General features: G+C 42.8%; 1 protein-coding gene across 2 annotated transcripts in view; it reads left to right on the top strand.

Moving 5' to 3' along the window:
* ASTN1 (astrotactin 1) overlaps positions 1–22,397 on the top strand; it is a 310,755-nt gene that overhangs the window by 139,105 nt on the left and 149,253 nt on the right. For both annotated transcript variants that reach the window (XM_011962380.1, XM_011962379.1), the window contains exons 6-8: positions 2,127–2,276; positions 3,271–3,438; positions 12,316–12,400. In XM_011962380.1, coding sequence (XP_011817770.1) covers positions 2,127–2,276; positions 3,271–3,438; positions 12,316–12,400 — 403 coding nt within the window. The remainder of the gene's footprint in view (positions 1–2,126; positions 2,277–3,270; positions 3,439–12,315; positions 12,401–22,397) is intronic.

Here is a 22,397-nt window from a genome sequence, read left to right as displayed (position 1 = left end):
ACAGCAGGGTGACCTTGAGGCAGGGGAACAGATGGATGGCTTCTACTTTTGTTTAGCTATAAGATGATACGGGTAGGGAGGGATGGAAAGAACAGATGCCAGATAAGTTTTGGACATGAAATTTGAGAAACGCAAATCAAAACTACAATGAGGTATCATCTAACCCAGGTTAAAATGGTTTATATCCAAAAGACAGGCAATAACAAACACTGGTGAGGATGTAGAGAAAAGCAAACCCTTGTACACTGCTGGTGGGAATGTAAACTGGTACAACCACTATGAAGAACAGTTTGGAAGTCCCTCATACAGCTACCATATGATCCAGCAATCCCACTGCTGGGTACATACCCTAAAGAGACAAAGATTTAATGGCATTGGTGAGGGCAGGGTGGGGGTGTGGCTTGTAAGCAAGAGGAAAGAGTTGGATATAATGGAGTTTTTAAATTTGAGAAAACAAATAGGTGGCAGTGCCATTGGCTGGGCAATGGAAGTAGTTGGAGGAGCGGGGTTTGGGAGAAGGTGGCGAGAGGAGGTGGTGAGGTTTTAAGATAAGGTGGATCTGCATCTGAGTCCTGGGCTGGGCTGGAAACCTGTAAGCGTAGGAAAATAGACTCTATTATGAAAGGATAGTAACATGAACAGAATATTTCCATCTATCAAGGACAGAGGACCCAGAGACTACCTTCTGCCTTCAAGTCTCTCCTTTCCAGCTACTGCTAACACATGCACCCAGAGGAAACTGCTCCCCTAAAGGAAAAGTATATCCATAAGCCAAAAACTCATACCTGTGTTCCTGAGAACATCAGTTCCAAAGGCACCAGTGGGCCCAAAGACTGAGTAGTGCATTGTTCCTGCAGCCTGAAACCTCACCTGGATCTCCTTTTTTATCTGGCTCCACATGTTAGTAGTTTCCTGGGACTAGGCATGCTCTCCAGCCTCTGTAACCCTCTATTGCTCCAGGAGAGCTGCCTCATAAGACTGGGGACACTAGTCAATGATACGAGCCACATCAAACCCTGAGCACTGGAGCCTGACACACAATCACCAGTTGATGAGTGTTAACTGCCACAAGGAGCATCACCTCTTACAGATATATTTTCCTCATCTGTAAAGTGGGTGGCTCCCATAAAGACTCATAGGCTTATTGTTGGAAAGCAAATATTAAAAATAAAATAAGATATGTAAAACACTCAGTACAACGTCTGCCTTAATGGAAGCCTTTTATTACTATCAATGATAAGTATTAACACAGAAGAGAAAAAAATTCCAAAAGACCCACACATTTTGTTGTCTTGCTTTCCTACATTTGTTCTGCTTCCATAAGCATAAGGCTCCCCTGCTTAACAGCATTTCATCTTCTCCCCAACAGGAAAAAAAAAAAGCCAAGAAACAAAAAATTTAAAAAATATAACAGTGGTACATAAAAAAATAAAGAAACAAAACACCCTTCCCTCCCTATCCCTATTTCCACCTCCCTGGGAGTGTTTCTTAATCCTCAGCAATGATTATTTCCTCCAGTGATTCCAGGACTGTGGAGAGCATCCTGGTGTGACAACGTTGTCTGCTCATACAGAGCAGACGTTCCTCGTTTTCCTCATTCCAGGTCTCACAGAGTAAGAGTCACTTGGTAGAACTCTTGCCCACAGAGTAAGCACAAGCTCTTCCAGCTCAGGAAGTTCCTCCTGGAGCAGCAGTGTGCACCATGGGGGTGGAGCTGCTCTGTGCAGAGTGCCCTCTGTGAAGAGCGATGGGAGGTACAGTGTGGGATTAAAGCATCCCTCCCACCCTTGGCAAATGCCTGGAGCTCAGTAAGGCAACTAGCGGAAGAGAATGCCCCCTCTATGATTTCTCCTATGAACTTGGCCCAGGAAGACTGAAAATGGTCAACAGACTATTATTGACCTTGAGGGCCACCAGTTGGCCAAGTCCCCTCTGACTCTAACTGATGGCATGGTGTCTGTGAGGAAGAAGGTCACTGAGGTCATGCAGCCAGAGACAGTTCCCTCCATGGGCTGGTTTTGCCAGCTGTCTCCCCTGTTTGCCAGGATGGGTGGCAAAAAGCCCAAGTTGGATTCTCAATGCCAAACTTTTTACCACCGTGTATCTTGCTTTTGTCTCACTTTCAGTGGGTTCTCCCCGAAGTCCTGTGAATAAGACCACCTTGACCCTGATCAGCATCACCAGCTGTGTGATTGGCCTCGTGTGCTCCTCTCATGTCAACTGCCCTCTCGTTGTCAAGATCACCCTGCATGTCCCTGAGCACCTGATTGCTGATGGTGAGCCCATTCTTCTGAGGATGCGACCTTGCCCCCCAAAAAGGAAAGTTTTCCAGTTGGGCAAAGGCTAGAGAAGATGAGAGTCACTGTTACCTATTACTCTATCGAGGGAAAACCAAACTGAAATAAGTAAGGATTAGGATACAATTGTATTGCCCATAGATGAACTTAGAAAGCAGGTTAAAAAAATAAACTAAAGTGATCACCTCTTCTTCTCTATGCCCTCTCCCATTTTTGTTTGTTTTTAATATGTCTCTGTCTTTGAGAGAAATGCACAGCCCACTGGCTAGAGGTAGGAAGGCCCCAAGACTCCCTTAGCCTTTGAGAAGGAAAAAGCTAAGTGGAGTAGTAGAGATGTTTAAGAATTAGCCATGCTTTAGTTTGGTATGCCTGGGTGAGAAATTCCTAATTGCAGTAACTTGCTGTAAGCCTTGAACTCAGAAGTAATAATTTGCTTTCATCCAGGGGGACCCCAATATAATGAGGGAGTAATATAGGTTCTGAGAGTCCCTGAATCATTTAAGCCCAGAGCACCTAATTGACTTGTTAATGTCTGTTCTCTGACTTGCCGTAAGGCTGCAAAGAGGTGGAGACTTCACGCAGTGTTAGAGGGCCTGCAATTCTCATAGCACGTGAAGACAGGCAGCAGCCCCTGTTCCTTGGAGGAGTGCCAGTGCCTGTGGCTGGGTCTGATGGAGCCATGCCATGGCCATCACAGGGATCTTCTGTCCCTGTGTTCCTTAAGAACACCCTGGAAAGATGGAATGGAGCAAGGCAGCAGGGGACTCTATGGCTGGAGAGTTCAATGTCTGGCCTCACAGAGGTCGAAGTGATGGCCCAGGCTCTGTCTGCTGATCCCTTGCTCTGGGAGTAATGATGGGCTGGGATCTCTGATTGGTACTAATTCTTAGGTTGGGATTTCCTTGTCTTCAGTGGCTTGTGGTCTTGTGCTGTGTTGCACATATAGGCATGCTTCCTTTCTCTCACCCTGCAGGGAGCCGCTTCATCTTGCTGGAGGGGAGCCAGCTGGATGCCAGTGACTGGCTGAACCCTGCCCAAGTGGTTCTCTTCTCTCAGCAGAACTCCAGTGGACCCTGGGCCATGGACCTCTGTGCCCGGCGGCTCCTGGACCCCTGTGAACACCAATGTGACCCCGAAACTGGTAGGCAGGAGCACCGGGCAGCGGGTAACTGTCAGAGAGATCATGCCTCTTGCAATCACTCCCTTGAAATTCAGACCATGCCTCCCAACTCCCTTGTCCCACTGCCATCTCGAGCCTAGACCATGTGGACTGCCAGCATGTGGTTGGGCCGCAGAACTTATTGGCCAAAACTGTGGTCATTTTCTGGCAGAAGACTTGGAAGGATCCTAACTATAGTTCGAAGCCAGAAAACTCAGTTTTAGGATGAGTTCCATAACCCATTTGTCACACAGCCAGGGGATATTTAACTACTGGGGCTAGACATTTTATGATGATAAAATGAATGCATGTTTATTATAGAAAACTTTTTAAAAATTAGAAAAGTTTATAGAAGAAAATGATAATCATCTGTATTTCTATCTCCTGGATAAGTCACTTTTAAAATTTTAATGTCCTCCTTTCTGATCTCTTTTCTATGCATGATTTTTAGGGGCTTCCTAGAAGCATACTAAGTCTAGTAGAGTTTTCCTGCTTTTTCCACTTAACATTCCATCATAACTTTTCCAGAATCGTTAAATAATCCTCAAACACATAATTTTAATGGCCATTTGGTATTCCATTGTATGTCTATATCATAGCTCATTTAAACAGTTCCCTATTATTTGACATTTAGGATGCTTTAAATTTTTAATGTTTATAAATACTATTAAAATGAACATCTTTACACATAAATGCTAGACACATTTGAAGTTATTTTCTTCAGAAGAATCTTAGTGAGAGAGTACTGGGTCAAAGAGTAGGAATGTCTTCAAGTCCGTTATACTATCAAATGGAGCTGGGGTTTCCCTGAGGGAGGGTTCAAATTCTGGTGTGGCCTGAATTAAAGCTCTCCCATTGCTTCTTGGGTTCCAATACAGCCAGGAGCATGGATCTCTTATTTCAGGCTGCTTTGCACTTTCACTGTAGAAGACATTCACCTACAGTAGTCTCTACGAAGACTTGGTTTTGGGAAATTGAGTACCACAAATAGAATCTTCCCAAAGTAGTATGATCCCTTAGAGCAACGGAAAGCGTTAAAGTGATATCTAAGAATCCCAAGCAAAATGTTGCTGGAGTTGGGGCCCAAATCCTGGAGCTTTTTGTACATCATGTGCAGCCACCCCCCGCCAACCCCCTCTACCCCAGCCCACCACACTCACATCTTCTTCAGGTGCTGAGATGGAGAGATCTTAATAGAGGATGAGTCTAAGATACCTAGCCCTTACTTCTGTTATAATCTATGACTGGATCCCTCTGGGAGAGTAGCAGATAACTGAAACATCTAAAATTCACCATCTTAGGTGTTAAAGTTGTTTTATGTGGGCCCATCACAGAGATTCTAGGCCCCCATATGGAGGAGAAAGTACAACATTTTAAACATCTGAAGTCTAAGACTGTGCTTACTTGCTACTCCTCCCACGCTGTCAGGCAAACACCAAACCAAACAGATGGGCTGTGTACCATGCCCAAAGTTAGTGTGCTTGGGAGAAATTGAAAAGAGCTAATCTCAGAGGTGGGGGTTCTCCATGCAACTGAGCTAGTCTCTGGTACCCTAGTTCTCCAGCTGGCTTGGATTGGAAGGATTTGGGACAATCTCAGTTGTTACACTCACTTCTGAGAGAAGCTTGGTCCCCAGAGGAACTTTCGATGCTCCTACTTGGATTTTAAAGAAAAGGAAGCACCTTCAGTTACATGTGAAAACAAGAGATTGGTGCTTTATGATTGGAGGGGTCTCAATGATAAACTGCCTCTATGCTTTACATTCACATTTGAATTCTTTAAGAAGTTACATGATTTGCCCAAAGTCCCACAGCTACTTAAAGCAGACTCTGTGTTTTATTTATCATGAAATCTGCAAAGGTGGACTTATAAAGGGTTGCTTAATTTCCCCAGACATGTCAGATCCAACATATTTGTCATTCAAAACTATTTAAACAACAACCATTACTAAGCATTACTGTTCTGTGCACCAGGAAGCTGCTTGTCTACAGCAAAGCCCTCCCATCAACTCTTCAGTCCCTTCCAGATGTCTCATTTCTAATCCTTGCTGAAAATGACTTTGGGAAGCCCCTCCCCTGCTAATGGCTTCTCAGTGTCTGTAACAATGAATGAATTTCCAATTGGAAAGACATAGAGGAAGACTAAAAATAAGATCCCAACCCCAAGACAAAACTAAGGTGCAGCATCTTCATTTTGGGTAGCAGCTGAGAAACAATACTGCAAAGACTCTCCTTTTCATGAATGCTGGAATTGGAAAGCATTGGTGATGTGGTCATCCCACACGCTCATCAGTAAGAAACTTTATCGCCTCCCACACTCCATCCCAGAGCCTTTCTCCCAAGAGCTGAGTGTGGGAATTGGCTTCAAGTCAAGTCGACGTTATTTTTGAAATCCTCTAGCTAGCTTACTTGGAAATGTCATAGTGTTGGGACATGTGCTTTCCCAGCCATACTGAGGGGTCTGCCCATATGGATGCATGGAGCTGTGCAGTGCACTTGTGTACTTTTACACACACACACACACACACATACACACACAAACACACAAACACAGATGCTCAGTCACTGCAAGGGAGCAGCCTCCTGGTGCCTGGAGCTCTCCTCAGGCATCCTTCCTAAAAGCGTCCCCGAGGGAGTCTCTGTTTACCTGTCACCTGCACCATGCTCCAGAACACCAGGCGTGAGAGACATAATAATGCACTCCCAAAATTGTCCACATTCTCATCTCCAGGACCTGCAAATGTGTCATGTTATATGGCAAAGGAGAATTAGTGATGCATATGGAATGGAGGTTGCTAACCAACTAGCTTTAAAACGGAGATTTTGGGGGAAGATTATCTGAGTGGTCACAATGTAATCACAAGCATTCTTAAAAGTGAAATAGGGAGGTAGAAGAGGTCAGAGTGGTGTGATGTGAGGACTCAAGAGCCATTACAGACTTTGAGAATGGAGGAAGGAAGCATGAGCCAAGGAATGTCAGCAGCCTCTAGAAACTGGAAAAGGCAAGAACACAGAAAATATATTCTCCTGGGTGACTGCAGAAGACCATATAGCTCTATAGACGCCTTGATTTTAGCCAAGTGAAACTCATGTTAAAATTCTGGTAAGATAATAAAATTTATGTTGTTTTAAACTACTTTGTTTGTGGTATGCTTTTACTGTAGCAATAGAAAACTTATACACTAAGGAAGGAGAGAAAAGACAAAGACAGCCTGGGCGCAGCGGCTCACAACTATAATCCCAGCACTTTGGGAGGCTGAGGGAGGCAGATTGCTTGAGCCCAGGAATTCAAGATCAGCCTGGACAACATGACGTACACCCTATCTCTAATAAAAATACAAAAAATTAAACAGGCATGGTGGGTGGTGCAACACCTGTAGTTCTAGCTACTCGGGAGGCTGAGGCAAAAGGATTGCATGAGTCTGGGAGGTTGAGGCTGCAGTAAGCCGAGATTGGACTGTTGTACTCCAGCCAGAGTGACAGAATGAGACCCTGTCTCAAAGAAATAAATAAATAGAATAAAAAGAAAAGATTAAGACATAAAAAGCATTGTTTTGCTCCCTCTTTATATCTTCGTTGTGCAATTTATAGACCTTTTAAAGATGTATCAGGAATCTATGGAAGAACTGGAGCTGGAGAAAACTTGCTGATCTGTTTTTCATTCCAGCCTCCCTCTGTATTTCTATTCTAGCAACGTGCTACCTGGGAGGGATGTAATGTACCTAGAGCACTCAGCCCAATGCATGGCATATACTAAGCACTAGCGAATGCTCTTAAGATCATCAAGTGCCCAAAGTCTTTCCAATTTGAACTTGGATGCACTTGAGAAATGGTAGGCTGGTACCCCAAGGAATGCCCGCCATTCGCAATCTTCTGCTGAGCACTGGGACCTCTTCTAACCGTTCTCATTCTATGACAATTTATGTTCCTATCATTTAGCTGTCTGGTAATTCAGCATGCATGTGAGTTAGGTTCATTGCATTGACAATTTCAGAAAGTCTACTGTGTGCCCTTCCAGGTCAGCGGAGACTGGTGGGAAATGCCTAGAAAAAAATGGTTTTCGGTAGAAATAAGGATAGGTGATGTTTGAGAGCTCACTATGTGTCAAGCATTGTGTTTTACTTCGCTTATGTAATTGGAGCTTCACTATAACACCATGAAGTAGATGGTACTGTTATCCCCATTTTACAGAGTTGTTGACTTATCTGCCCAAGATCACTTACCTAGTTTAATGACCTAGCTGGACTTCAAACTCAGGCTGCCTGACTCAGAACTCACACTCCTGACCATTATTCAAACCTGTTCCCACTGCTCAAGCTGCAGGAAAGGAACTAAGGCAGAAGGTTTAGAATTGTTTCACTTCTGTGTGACTGCAGCAGAGCCCCAGCCCCCTGATGCTTTGCCATTAGCCCCCTTTGCCAACTGCACTCTGACATTCTCTCCCACATGTCCCCAGGTTTGTAACCCCAGGTGTGCCTCTGGTTAAGTGGGGCTAACAGCAAAGCACTAGGGCTGCATGGCTTGATGCTCCCCGGATGCAGCCAGAGGTTGACTTTCCCTGCACTTTGCAAGGGTTTTTTGTTATGGTTGTATGTTTATTTGATTGTTTTGGTTTTGTTTTTTTGATGGAGACACAGACTACCTGGTTTCAGTGGCCTTTCTCTTTCCCCTCTCCCTGGCCTTGGTTCTGCCATATGGACAGCCGTGGAGGCTTCACACACCTGCTTTATTTCACAGCTCCCATCAATCCTGGCCACAGACCCTCATTGCCCTTTTCAAGATACATAGCTTTTATGGTTCTGCAAGGAGCATAGGCTTCCCAGCTAAATTAAGTTTTAATCTTTATCCAAGATGTTCACTGAAATCTCTTCTGTCCCAGGTCTTTCCATAGGCCAGACGCAACCATGTGGAAATGTGTAAACCTGTTGAGGGTCATCCGACCCACTTCCCAGACTCAAACCAGCTGCCCTCTTCTTTGCTTGCTCTGAACCACTGCCTCTCTCTCTAACCTTCCCTGTTTTTGTTGGTTGGTTGGTTGGTTGTTTGGTTCGTTGGTTGGCTTTTTACCTAATTTGCCAGGGTAGCTCAGTCTCGATTTTGTTCCTGATACCTGGATTGCCCACGCATTCTACATTCCGTTCTGCCACCCCATTAAAGCACATTCCTTTAGGATATTCTTTTGGCACACTTCCCTCTGACTCCCTTCCCAGAGTTGCTTGGGGCTCTTTGACCCTGGACTTACCTCTTTTCTGATGTCTGTGCTGGGAAGGGAGACCAAACAATGAGATACTACCCAAGTCAGATATCTTACAAATATTTCCCTTTTTAGAAGGAGCACACCCAATTTCATTTCATAAAAGTCAACCCCTACATGAAGCATAGAAGTGGCTGAGGGCATTTGGCCTTGATCTGCATTTTCCTCATAGAGAACTTATGGTGAGTCCAGCCATGTCTGAGGACCCCTAGCATCAAGGTTTTTCCTTAATCTTTAAATGAAATTTGTGCCTCAGTCCTTCAGCTGTAGAATGGGAAGTGCCCAAAGACACTGTCTATCATCCAAGGTACCTCCAGGCGTGTACTATCAGGGTACCAAGCACAGATCAAGTGCAGCTGTCTCCAGACCCTGCACGACCACCTTTCAGGGCCTCTTCTCTTTGGCAGTGTGGTTGCCTGAGTGCTCCTGCAGGGCACACTATCTGGCTGGGCTCTCCCCCGTACCATGACACGTCTCTCCGTTGGAGTCCTATGTACACCACCATGGAGTCGGCGCCTCATGCGTTCCCGCCATCTGTCACAGCAGATGCGGAGACTGTAACACTTCTAGCTTACGAGGGCATCCAACACCCTTGTGGGGTCTTTAAAATTCACAGCTAACAGTCGGAGCCTGTGCTTTCACGAAACCCCTCTTAAAGTTAAGATTTAGCAGTTGGTTGCCATAGCAACTTCCCCCATCAAGTCTGAAATCCTTTCGTTGGAGATGGCCAAACTGGTTTTGTGGAGGAATACAGACGAGGGACACTTGGTGGGTTCCAGAAATGAGGATCCTGTGAGAGGCAAATTTTGGAGATCCTCAAAATCTAGCATGATGTGTTTGAAAATTTCTCTGTTTTTTTGGACTTTGGACTGTGTCTGACATTATGTGGAGGAAAGCTTTATTGGTTGTCGGCAGTATGCCCCCACATTGTAAGGAGTGACAGAAGCCTCATAAGGAGATAATGACTACAAAGGCAATTTAAGAAGGTAAATGTGCTATACAAATGGTAGGTATTGCCATCATTAGGAAAATAAGGCTCGGCTTGAACTCTGAGTTGTTACTGCATTTATTTTTACATATTTTGTGGTAACTAGGTATCAAATGAGGAAGAGAACTCCCATTTTTGTCAATCCCTAATTCTAGGCAAGGCAGCTAGCCAAGACCATTCTAAGAGTCAGAGTGATGGCTCTGACAAACTCCTAAGGTTACTTCCTGCTTCTAAATATCATGCCCATGGCTAATGTCCACACAAAGACAACCAGAAGAGTATCTTTCCCAAAAGGAAAAGTATATTTGAGACCCTGACCTATTAATTGGCTTACTTATCTGCATCTTGGGGGTGGGGTGTAAATATCTGCAAATATAGGGCACATCCTTTAATTAATTTATTTTCTACTGCACAGTATTTGTCAAAGACCTACTCATATGGGGGAAGACCAACCTCGTTCCTTGTTTCTGCCCTGTGTAGCTTATAGGCTAGCATTCATGCTTTCTTTGGAATTGAGAAGGTGTGAAGCCTTCTCAACGAAGCCAGGCTCCTGGTACTCTCTTCTTTTGCCCTCCCCAGTAATTGCCTTCTTTATCTTTCCTTTTATCAGACAAACAGCCTTCATCCACAAACCTTATCACCAGCTACCTAATTTCTTACCCCCCCCCCCGCCGAGACACAGTCTCAATCTGTCGCCCAGGCTGGAGTGCAGTGGCGTGATCTCAGCTAATTGCAAGCTCCCCCTCCCAGGTTTTTATGCCATCCTCCTGCCTCAGCCTCCCAGGTAGCTGGGACTACAGGCACCGGCCACTACTCCCGGCTAATTTTTTTTGGCCTCATCTTCCGTAGAGACGGGGTTTCACCGTGTTAGCCAGGATGGTCTCGATCTCTTGACCTTGTGATCCACCCATCTCGGCCTTGCAAAGTGCTGGGATTACAGGCGTGAGCCACCGTGCCTGGCCTCATCAGCCACCTAATTTCAAGCTGTGTTTTTCTATTTTTGGCTCAGAGCTCCCTGACCATTTCTAGATATAGCTCAGTACCACTGAAGCCAATAAACTTGAACCTACTGTGGATCCAGCCCATGTAGAAGTCAGAATTCACCATGCAGGAGGTAATGTCCTGATCAAATACTCCCTGTGGGTTTTTTTTTTTTTTTTTTTTAAATGAAGAAGTTTTCACTCTACTTCTCAGCACATTGAGCTGAACAGCTGTGGGGGACAAAAATGGTGTGACCTGGTAGTGAGACTCTGATGGACAGCCGTTTGTAGGTCAATCTTGAAACGAATGGCTAAGCTAAGATGCTAAAAAAAGCTCTTGCTCAGGCCCTATCCAATACCTTCCCCCTTAACTGTAAGGCCCCTTCACTTCGTTTTTACTGGGTTTTATCTTCAGAAAGAGAAAATAGCACTCAAAGCTATTATTCTATTTATATCATCTTAAAGTGTTTCTTTCTGGAGAGATAAAGAAATGGTATACCCATCATTTCACTACGACATGGCACTTTTGTTATTTACAAATTTCAGAAAGTCACACTTTGCTTTTTCACAAGTTATAAATTAAACAAGCAGACATTTAAATAGTAGGAACTAGTGTTGTAGTATAACTGGTCTCAGTAGTTTGGGCTACATGTCATTACATAAAGAATTATCAGTATAATGAAGCAGCAACAATTTTCTTCAAAATCAGTAGTGAATAGAGCAATGATTCTTAATCTTTTGGGGATCTTGGATTTGCTAAATCAGATGAATGTTATGGGACCCTACCTCAAAAAAATGCATATACACACATGTACAGTTTTGCATGAAATTCCAGAAGGTTCATGGATCCCTTGGTATACTAATGGAATAACAAATTATAATGAAACACAGTGATATCCTAAACAAAAGTGGAATTGTAGATGATTCTTCTGGTGACCCACTCCCAGATAATTAATTATTTTTACTTAAATAATTAATTATCTGAGGATAATTATTTAGAAGAACCCAGAGTTCCTCTAAAACCATTTTAAGAGGCCTCCTGTGCATATAGTAGTTGTTCTATGAGCTAGCAGCCTGGCATGGTGGGAGAAAAAGGTTGGAGTCAGACAGACATAGGCTCAAACATTAACTCTGCCACTTACAAGCTGTCTACAAGCCTTCAATTTTCTCAAGCCTGTTTTTCCCATTAGCATAACATAGCCAATAATACCTACTTTCCAAGATTCCTAGAAATATTTGGTGAAATAATTCACTTATGCAGTCTTTAAACATTGTTATGCATCTAGTATGTGCCTTGTAGTATACTGGGCATTGAGAAAATAAAGATGAAAAAGTCACTTTCCTCAAAGGATTGTTGGTCTTTGTGCTTACAGAACACATATAATAGGTGCTTTCTAAATATTAGATTCCTCTTCTATGAAAAGTATCACACACTGGAGAATGGAGAGATTGGTGGGAGTATCCATTTATGTGAGTGGTGGAGACAGGAGTATATGACATAACGGAACTTACTGTGTCACTCATGCTAATATCAGAGTAAGAGTTTACCCTGACTATTTCATGTTAATTTTTACAAACACAGACATGTTAATCAATTCCTTCATGTTTCTCTTTCTTCCTCCTTACCCTGCTTCTAAGGGGAATGCCTCTGCTACGAAGGCTACATGAAGGATCCAGTACATAAGCACCTTTGCATTCGGAACGAATGGGGGACAAACCAGGGGTAAGTGAGGGCATGACGACTTAGCTGGTTCCCACATGTCACTGCTCCTTACACAGACGTGACATGGAACAACTGCATGGAGAGGAATAGAACTAAAGGGTGGGTATATTCTGAACAGCAAATGGGTAAAAATGTCACTATGCCTTTCCATATTTATACCATTCCAGTGACGTCCATATCATCTTTTTCTCCATTTACGAGTCAAGGGATGATGCCTCTGACTCGCAGCCCTGCGGCTTCCAGCTGGGATCTGAAAATCAAGCTGTCCCTCTCTTCCTTTTCACACTGCCGCCAGCCATGAGGATTCCACAGGCAGAATTTAGCTGATGATTTTGTTGGAGACACATGAAGCCACAGAGACTCCAATGTAGCTCTCCCAGAGCCTGATGAGCTTTGGAAGACTGACATGAGTGGAAATTTGTTTTCACCAGGACTGTCAGCAGGGGTGACATACAGAGACTCAGGAAGTACCCTGTGTTGAATAAGAGAGTATTTTTGCCTGATCCCCAATTACCATTTCTCAATGAGACTTGTTTTCCCCTAGACACACACGAGTGGGACAAAGTAGTTACCTTGTGTATTCCCTTTTTTTTTTTTTTTTTTTTTTTACTCACGGACTCTCGCTCTGTCGCCCAGGCTGGAGTGCAGTGGTGTGATCTCGGCTCACTGCAAGCTCCGCCTCCCAGGTTGAAGCCATTCTCCTGCCTCAGCCTCCCGAGTAGCTGGGACTACAGGTGCCCGCCACCACCCCCGGCTATTTTTTTGTATTTTTAGTACAGACAGAGTTTCACCGTGTTAGCCGGTAGTGTATTCCTTTTTTGTTTTCATTTTTTACATTTTGAATGTTGTTATTGGGATAAAAAATATATAACATACAATGTATCATTTAACCATTTTTAAGTATACAATTCAGTGGCATTAAGTACGCTCACATTATACAAGCATCTCCATTGTTCACTTTCTATTGCCTTTTTGTTTTTTAATTGAGACATTGTCTTGCTTTGTTGCCCAGGCTGGCGTGTAGTGGCATGATAATAGCTCACAGTAACATCCAACTCCTGACCTCAAGCCATCCTCCCGCCTCAATCTCCCAAAGTGCTAGGATTACTGGCATGAGCCATTGTGCCCTGCCCTCTATTACTTTTTAAAAGCGACTTTCTACTTTCCTTTAGATGTTGAGAGTTTCCTTTCTTCATTGGCTGGGTCCTGAAGGAGGGTGGGAGGAGAAGGGGATCAATAAATGTGAACTAATAATAGTAATCAATGGAACAGGAAAAACTAGAAAGAAATCAAGGCAAAAGCCATCTCAGAATGGTTACTTGGATTGCAAATTAGATATGTGTTTGCAGCTTGACAGGTGGAAAAAAAGGAACCAATGTCATTTCAGACATTGCCATGGAGGACTCACGTCCCTGAGGTCAATGATCTACCCCTTCCATGTGATTCTGACGAGACCAAACCTGGAATATTGAATGTAGTTCTGGACTCTCAAAGCAATAAATATGGTGAAAAATGGGTGAGCATTTGGAGAAGAGCAATAAAAATGATTGAAGAGCCCAAGGGAGTGATTTATGATAAAGGGATAGAAGAACTCAACTCTGAGAACTTAGCTAGCTGATGACTAAGTCAAGGCATGATAGATGCCCATAGATGTTAGGAGAGGGCAAATGTTCTGGAACGGGTTGAAGTTGAGGGATAAGGACAAGAGAGAATGAAGTTAGAGGAAGGAAATCTGAGTCACAGGTCAGAAAACTTGGGGAAGTCAAAATGCCATGAAATTTTTCTGTGCGTGAAAATGAAGGATTGCTCAGTTTGGGTAGAATTTGAGGTCATATCACAGAGAGAGCCCACAAAATTTAGAGGAAGGTGTTTGTAAAAGGGCAGCTACATATGAGGCAGCCTGTTATTGAAAGATTGGGGAGAAGGGCAGAAGGTTTGGCTGACAGATGTGCAGTGGGATATGAGGGAATAATACCACTGGCTATTTAAATTCTATGGAGTCCCCTTACCGTCTTCGCCTCTGAAATGTTTGCATAGTTTCTGGGGATCCAAAATTTTAGCTTATGGGATGGCTAAGAATCACACTGGACTGTGGTTCTTACTAATTAAAATAGTGTAAAAACTGATGGCTAACCAATCTCTGTCTCTTAGCTTCTGACTTGCTGCTGGAGAAAACAATGACAAAATATTTCACTTCTGCCCTGAGTGATCCAGGCTGGCTGGCATAGTAATTGGATTTGGTGGCTAATCGCTCAAGCCTCCACATCCCTAGCCTTGTAGACAGATCATGTGAGGATGGGCCTGACTTCACTTGGTAATTGCATAAGCCTTCATCGTTCCCTCTGGCTGTATGTAGAGACAGTCTTAGGATGTAGACAAGCGCCTCAAGGGAAATGGTTGAGGTCCCAGCATAAGTGTCATTGAAAACAAGACAGGCTAAAGCAATGAGTTATAGACTGACAGGAACATCAGCCCCAGGAAATAGACAAGAAGACGTAATCTGTCATTTCTATCTTTAATTTCCATTATTCTATGATCATCACTGTCTATGAGGTCTCATTTTGGACACTAATAAAATAATGGAGCAACTGTTAAGAGGAGGAAAAAAGTGACTACCTTGAGGATAATGGAACCAGGAGTGATAAGCAGTGTGAGTTTATATGTACACAGTATTAAAAAAGTGCCAGACAAATGACTGTATTTTTCCTCATAAAATGACAAAGTATGTGAAAAGTATAAGATGCCATACATCTTGATTTAAATCAGGGATCTGATGCCATGTTTCTTTAAATGATTCTCAAAAAATTAATCGAAATTGGTTTGAACATGAAGACTGTCACTTGAATTGAAAACCGCCTGACAGATTGCCAACTAGTGATACGTATTGAGGTATTATGGAAAAATCAATGGTATGTCTGATTTTCCTGAATATTTTATTTAATTCTCCTGAAGTGGAGGCAAGCAGCCCATGTGTGAATGTTTTTCACTTCACATTCTTATATTACATACATTAAAATAGCTGAAGATTCCTTTGAAGTAGAACAACCAAATCGTAGGCCAGCAATAGTTAAAATAAATTCTTTAGTGAAATATCAAGGTCAAATGTACTAGGAGAAAAGTAACAATAAGTCTTTATGACTTTCAGACAAGGAAGAAAATTGATCAAGGAAACTAATACAAGAAGTTACAAATTGATTATTTTTTTTGAGGCAGAGGAGTGGCACCTGCAACTTTACACAGCCTCTGCCTTGTTCTAGTTACCTGGTCCTGAATGTGTGTGTGTGTGTGTGTGTGTTTGTGGGTGCAAGTGTGTGTATGTGGTGTGTGTGTGAGTGTGAGTGGTGCCTGTGTTGTATGTGTGCACATGTGGTATATGTGTGATTGTATGGTGTGTGTGTGTGTGTGTGTATGTGCTTGACAGGAAGCCAGTTTGTTTATAGTAATTCTCTCACTGCTCCATCATTTATTCTCCTACTCATTTGTGTTTTCAACAGATACTTGCCCCATTACCTATCGTGGTCCAGGGTATGCTAGGTTGTTGTTTATAGAAGAAGATGTGGTTCCTGCTGTGGAAGAGCTAACAGTCTACGTAGATAGTTGAAAGAGTAGCAAGTAATTGCAATGAAATCTAAGAGTTATTAAAATAAAGGTGTGAGCAAAAGTCTGTGGGATTGAAGTTTAAGGGGTGAGTTATGTGAGGTCAAAGAATATGGAATAGGGTTTCATGGAGAATTTGGATTGTGAACTGTTCTACTTGCCAGATAACAAAGGTCATTCTAAGCAAAGGGAAACAGAATGTAGAAAGGTATGGAGACATGAGAAACATGGTTTTTTCAGGAATGGTAAATTAAAAGCTCAATGTAGCGTAAGAATTCACTTTACAGAGAGAGGATAAGAGGCTGGTAAGGTGGCAAAAGACTAGGTAGGAAAGAGGTCTTATTTACTAAGGCTGTGGACATTAAAGCTCCAGTGCACAGGACCCTAGACCTGCTAGCAGGAGGGAGGGAGGCGTTCCAGGTGTACTCTCACTACACATTACTTTTTTGGAACCTGTCATATTAAATTTAAATGATCCTAAAAAGCAAAGAAAGAAACGCAAAACCTCTTGGGGTTATCTAGACTTTTATTTATCTGGATTATCTCAGTAAAACATAGTCCTAAAATTATCCTGTAGATAAAAGTCAAGACCAAACAACCAAGAATGACAGAGAATTGGAGACCATATGCAGAAAGCATGTGAATCGAAGAGGTTGCAATCATTTGCTGGTGACTCCAGTTCTGCCACAATTGCTCAGGCAGAAATGAGGCAGGTTGAAACATTTGTGTGTTGGTCTTAGTGGTGAAGCTAGTCACTCCAGCTCAGCCAGGTGACAGGGTCCAGGTGGCACATTAAGAAGGTCCCATTCACTAAGAGTAAAAATAGCTTCAGAAAGATTTAAACAAAGTCACAAATGACAGATTTCTAATGGGTTATTAAAAGAACATGGAATGTTTGAGGTTACAGCCTTGGTCTTTGAGGTTGGCAACAAAATCAATCATTCCCTGCCACAACATCCCTTGTGACCCTGCTGCCAGGCACAGGACCCAGGGTGGACAGGTCTTACCCCTGCACAGTGGCTTACCTTGTCTTCTGTCTCCCTTGTATGAATTCACTGAATAACTCCTCGGCCTGCCATCCCTGTGGCTGCACAGACACAGCCAGGGACTATTAAAATCTGTGTTTGATATTTGTTTGCTAGGACAACAAGGACAAATTGGAAAATTTTCACAAAAGAGAATTGAAAACAATAAATGAGGGTAGAGGAGGCAAGAGAGATTGATTTACATGAAAATATTAGAGGAGGAAAAACAGATTTATGTAGCTACTTTGGAAATGATTATGAAAGACTATAATCGTGTTTTTTTGTTACGTTAAAAAGTACACCCAAGGGCCTCTAGATACAATTTTCAGAATATCACAATTAGGTTAAATTCATGCATTTGAAGATTCCCATTAAATAATAGCCTGATTTCTTATTCTGGCATCTCAGATACAGAGGGCAACACCAAGGAGATTCCCCACTAGAAAGATATAAAATATCACTGGATTTCAATGCTGAAGGATGGAGACACAGTGATCATTCATGAGATGGGAAGTGACCTGCTGTGGAAAATGAACAGGTGTTTCTCCCAGGTGTTAGAAGCTGTTGTCAGGAGTGGTCCTGCTCATCAGAGTACTTCTTCCTTACACTGCCTGCTCTGGAGGCAATGCACTTACCATGACATGCCAGGTAGGTGCACACAGGCACACACACATTCACTCACTCATACATGGCCCACGCTGCCTTAATATGTCATTCTCATTGTCCCAGGTGTATACTGTCTCCCCTTCTATTTCTGCAACTTCTTCCTACTTCTCACCCACTCAGGAGTGACTGCTTAGGGATTCTATATCTTTATAAGGAGCAAATGTCCCAAACCATTGGAGCCAGTTCCTACTTGAAGCCAAGAATGAGGACTGTGTCATCATGACTGGCCTCAGCTCCTCTGTCTTGCTCAAAACATGTCCTTGACAGGAGGTGATTTTATTTTGTCCTGCCTGAAGGATGTTATTCTTAACAGTTCCTTAGAGACTACTAACAGGACAAAGGCCATATCTGGTAGAGAGGATACCGTTGCCTCTGAGTTCTAGGAGTGAGGTGAGGCCAACATTCACTAATTATTCAAAAAGATCCAAAATCAATCCTGACTTCTCCTGTCCACCTAAAACTGAGCAAGAACCTCCTCTCAGCTGTCATCAAAGTGTAAATGCTTAGACCATCTTAGGGCAGTGACTGGCATGTTGAGCTGTAGCTCTGATTCTAAGCCCAGGTTTTGGGCCATGTCTTGTTTCTTTGACCAGCCCAAAGTCTTTTCCAAAGTGACTCAGGTGGGGTCAGACAGTCTGCTGTGACATAGGAAATTTCTGACTCTTCGCCTATTTCTAGCTCATCTGACTGTTACTTCCCCCACCCCTTTGCTGGTCTCCAGGTCACTGCTGTCCCGTTCACCTTCATCCAACCCCTCAAACAAGATTTGCTGGCCAGACTGTGGCTGCTTATTTATCTCTAGGTGCCCTCCTTTCCTGCCCTCCAGCCCAGACTTCATTGTCTGTGCCCAGCTTCTGTCATTGCCTTGCCATCTACAAATGGGATTATCTTCCCATTAGCTCTCTTTTAATTCTTCTTCCTCTCTCTCTTCCTCTCTCATCATTATCACTTATTGCTAATAAGGATTTCCAGCATATTCATTTAGCAATTTATTTTATTCCTCCTCCTCCTCCTTCTCCTCTTCCTCCACCTCCTCCTCCTTCTTCTCCTCCTCCTCCTTCTTCTCTCTCTTCCTCCCTCTCTTGCTCTTCCTCTCCTTCTCTCTCTTCCTCTGCCTCCCTCTCGTCCTCTCCCTCTCACTCTTCCTCTCCCCCCACTCTCTCTTGCTCTCTCTTACCGTCCTCTCTCTCTCTCCCCCTCTTTCTCTCTGTTTTACCTTTATCTTCTCCTCTTCCCCTAGGAATCAATGAAAACGTGACTACCTTTTCTGTTACATTTTTCTATGTCCAACAGACCAAAGGGGCTCTTGGAATTTAACCTAAAGTTCTGTTTCTTCTCTCTAAAGATGCCCTGCTGAAACCTGATTCTAGCAGAAACATCATCCCTTAAAAGGAAACAAACAAACAAACAAAAAACCTCAGGCAGGAACTGAGTGCTTGAAAGTAAATCTCCACCTACCAGGATTTCCTCCACAGACAGACTTAACAGAATCGTCCCCTCCAGTTGGCTTGGGAAACTCTGCACCTCCTTCTCAGGGATTTTCTCAAGTGGAAACATATTTAACTTGACCAATTTTTCACAAAACCCTTGTGGTCAGTCAGCTGAATACAGTGATACACTGTTCTTTGTAGAGGACATCAGGCTAAGAGGACATCTCTCCAGCAATGGAGGGCTAAAACCCAACCCATGCTTGCTAAAACAAGCCAACTCTGAGACAAAGGGCACATCTGTCCAGATGGGTACTTTTTCTGATTTACACAAAGGCTCTTAATGAGCTAGTGCTGAATCTGTGGTCATTTTGAGTGACGCCCTGTGCTCCCCTCTTAGAGGCAATTGTAACCTTCTTGGTTACTCAGGATGATACAAGAACAAAATGTGCCGTAATGAGTGACTCCTGCATGCCGGTTCATGGAGCAGTTACCTAAGTATCATCTGATTTCAGACGTCTACCCCCAGAGATTTAAATTTCACAAGTCTGGGAGAGAGCCCAGAATCCGTACATTTAACAAGCTCCCCCAGATGTTTCTGAAGCACAGCCAGACTTAAGAACACTTCTTAAGCAAGACATGGACTCTCCAGACACCTCAAGAAGGCATCCTTTTATCAGTGAATTAATTTTTTCCAATGAAAATAAGAATGAGCTTGTAGACGAGTGACTAAGTACAGTTTTAAAGATCCTTGCATTTTATTATTAGTAGTATTGTTTTTTGAGATGGAATTTCACTCCTGTTGCCCAGGCTGGAGAGCAATGGTGCCATCTTGGCTCACCGCAACCTCTACCTCCCAGGTTCAAGGGATTCTCCTGCCTCAGCCTCTTGAGTAGCTGAGATTACAGGCATGCGCCACCAAGCCCGGCTCATTTTGTATTTTTAGTAGAGACAGGGTTTCTCTATGTTGGTCAGGCTGGTCTCAAACACCCGACCTCAGGTGATCCTCCTGCCTCAGCCTCCCAAAGTGCTGGGATTACCAATGTGAGCCACTGCCCCTGGCACATTTTATTAATTGGGAAATAGGGAGCCAGAGAAGTGAAGTAACTTGCCCAAGGTCACATAGCTGGTAGTCAAGCTTCATAGAAACCGCTGAGTATTGGAGACAAGTCAGTTGGCTAAATAAACATTTAAAAGAGAGAGCAATGTGAAGAGCATATAATACTCTGAAAGTCAGGGATCAGCTGTAGATGGGAGGTGGACAGCCTATGGTTGACAGACTGCTTCTCTGCATCTCACTTCCCCAAGACTGAGGGATCCATCTTCATCCCATCCCCTCCCCGTGGCGACAAGAATCCACCTACAGTGCTGCCTACCCCCAGAGGAGTGGGGAGGCTCGGTCACGCCGTTGTCTCTGACTAGTCCAGTCACGGCACCAAGAGACTTATTTCAAACAGTGCCAGAGGTAGGAACACTCATATTTCCTCCAACATGTCCACCAGGGTGAAAAAAAATCAACCTCAATTTACCCTCCCATCTGCTCAAGAATGGAAGATAAATTGTTTCAATTTTATAGACATAAATGTTTTATGTTTTGCCTATGCTTTCCAGATAGTGTCCTGCATTTATATATTCTACTGCATGCATGGGCATTCCACTAGGAATGCTCCCTAGACTTTCACCTTCCCTGGGTTTCAGTATAAAAATACTAGGTTTGAGAGTGCTGTTATTTTTCCTGGCTTTGGAGATTTTGGCTATTTATTTTTATTTTTTTAAATCAATAGAAAAAAATACATTCATTATCCCATGTGTAGAGAAAACTGCCATTACCGTTCTGGCGTGTTTCTCCCCAATTTCTTTTTCTATGCATCAAATGCTTGCTTTTTACTACCCCCCACCTCGATTCTGTATATATTTTTGTTCTCTCTCATAATTTAACAATGAGCGTGTGTTATTTTATAATCACAAAATAGGGTGACATATAAAGAAATAAGCATTAAAAATATCTTTGTGATACATTATTTTTCTCAAAACTTTTTCCTTGAGTATGTTATTCTTAATGACTAATTTAAAACCTTCAATTTCAAACTATTTTTAGAGGAAAGAAGACAGCAGCACAGGGCCTAGCATTCAGGTGAAACTCCTTTAATATAAATATCTCTGTAAGTCTGTGTATAATAAGAAGTTGTAGGAACACCATCTAGCATCCTGCATGTTCAACATCATATTTAATGCATTACAACTTCAATGTCACTGAATGCTTGGAGTAATCCCTCACATAATGCTAATTAATTGCTGTCATTAGGCAGGGCACAGTGACTCACACTTGTAATCCCAGCACTTTGGGAGGCTGAGGTGAGTGGATCACCTGACGTCAGGAGTTCGAGACCAGCCTGGTCAACATGGTGACATCCCATCTTTCTACTAAAAATACAGAAAATTAGCTGGGCATGGTGGCGGGTGCCATGGTGGCGGGCGCCTGTAATCCCATCACACACACTCACACACATACACACACACACACCATAGAACACTACTATATACACACACACATTTTATATATATGTGTACACACATTACATATATGTATGAATATGTATTTTATATGTATAACATTTTCTTTATTCACTCATCAGTTGATGAGCACTTAGATTAATTCCATGTCTTTGCAATTGTGAATTGTGCTCTGATAAACATATACATGCAGGTGTTTTTTTGATATAGTGACTACTTTTCCTTTGGATAGATACCCAATAGTGGGATTGCTGCATCAAATGGTAGGTCTACTTTTAATTCTTTGATAAATTTCCATGCTGCTTTCCATAGAGGTTGTTATAATTTACATTCCCACTAGCAGTGTATAAGCATTCCTTTTTCACCACATTCATGCCAACATCTGTTGTTTTCTGACTTTTTAATAATGGCCGTTCTGGTTGGGGTAAAGTTGTATCTCGTTGTGGTTTTAATTTACATGTCCCTGATGATTAATACTGTTGAGCATTTTTTCATGTTTGTTTGGCCATTTTTTTTTTTTTTAGATATGTCAATTCATGTCCTTTGCCTTGTTTTTAATGGGATTTTTTTTTCTTGCTGATTTATTTGAGTTCCTTGTAGATTTTGGATATTAGTCCTTTGCAGATGCATATTTTGCAAATATTTTCTCCCATTCTGTAGGTTGTCTGTTTACTCTTGATTATGAAATAAAATGGTTGTTTCTTTTGCTGTGCAGAAGCTTTTTAGTTTAGTTAAGTACCATTGATTTGTTTTTGGTTTTGTTGCACT

The sequence above is a fragment of the Colobus angolensis genome, unplaced genomic scaffold (assembly GCF_000951035.1).
Source record: "Colobus angolensis palliatus isolate OR3802 unplaced genomic scaffold, Cang.pa_1.0 Scaffold59, whole genome shotgun sequence".
Lineage (NCBI taxonomy): Eukaryota > Metazoa > Chordata > Mammalia > Primates > Cercopithecidae > Colobus > Colobus angolensis.
The sequence above is the reverse complement of the archived record's forward strand: the minus strand, read 5'-3'. Positions and strand labels throughout refer to the sequence as shown.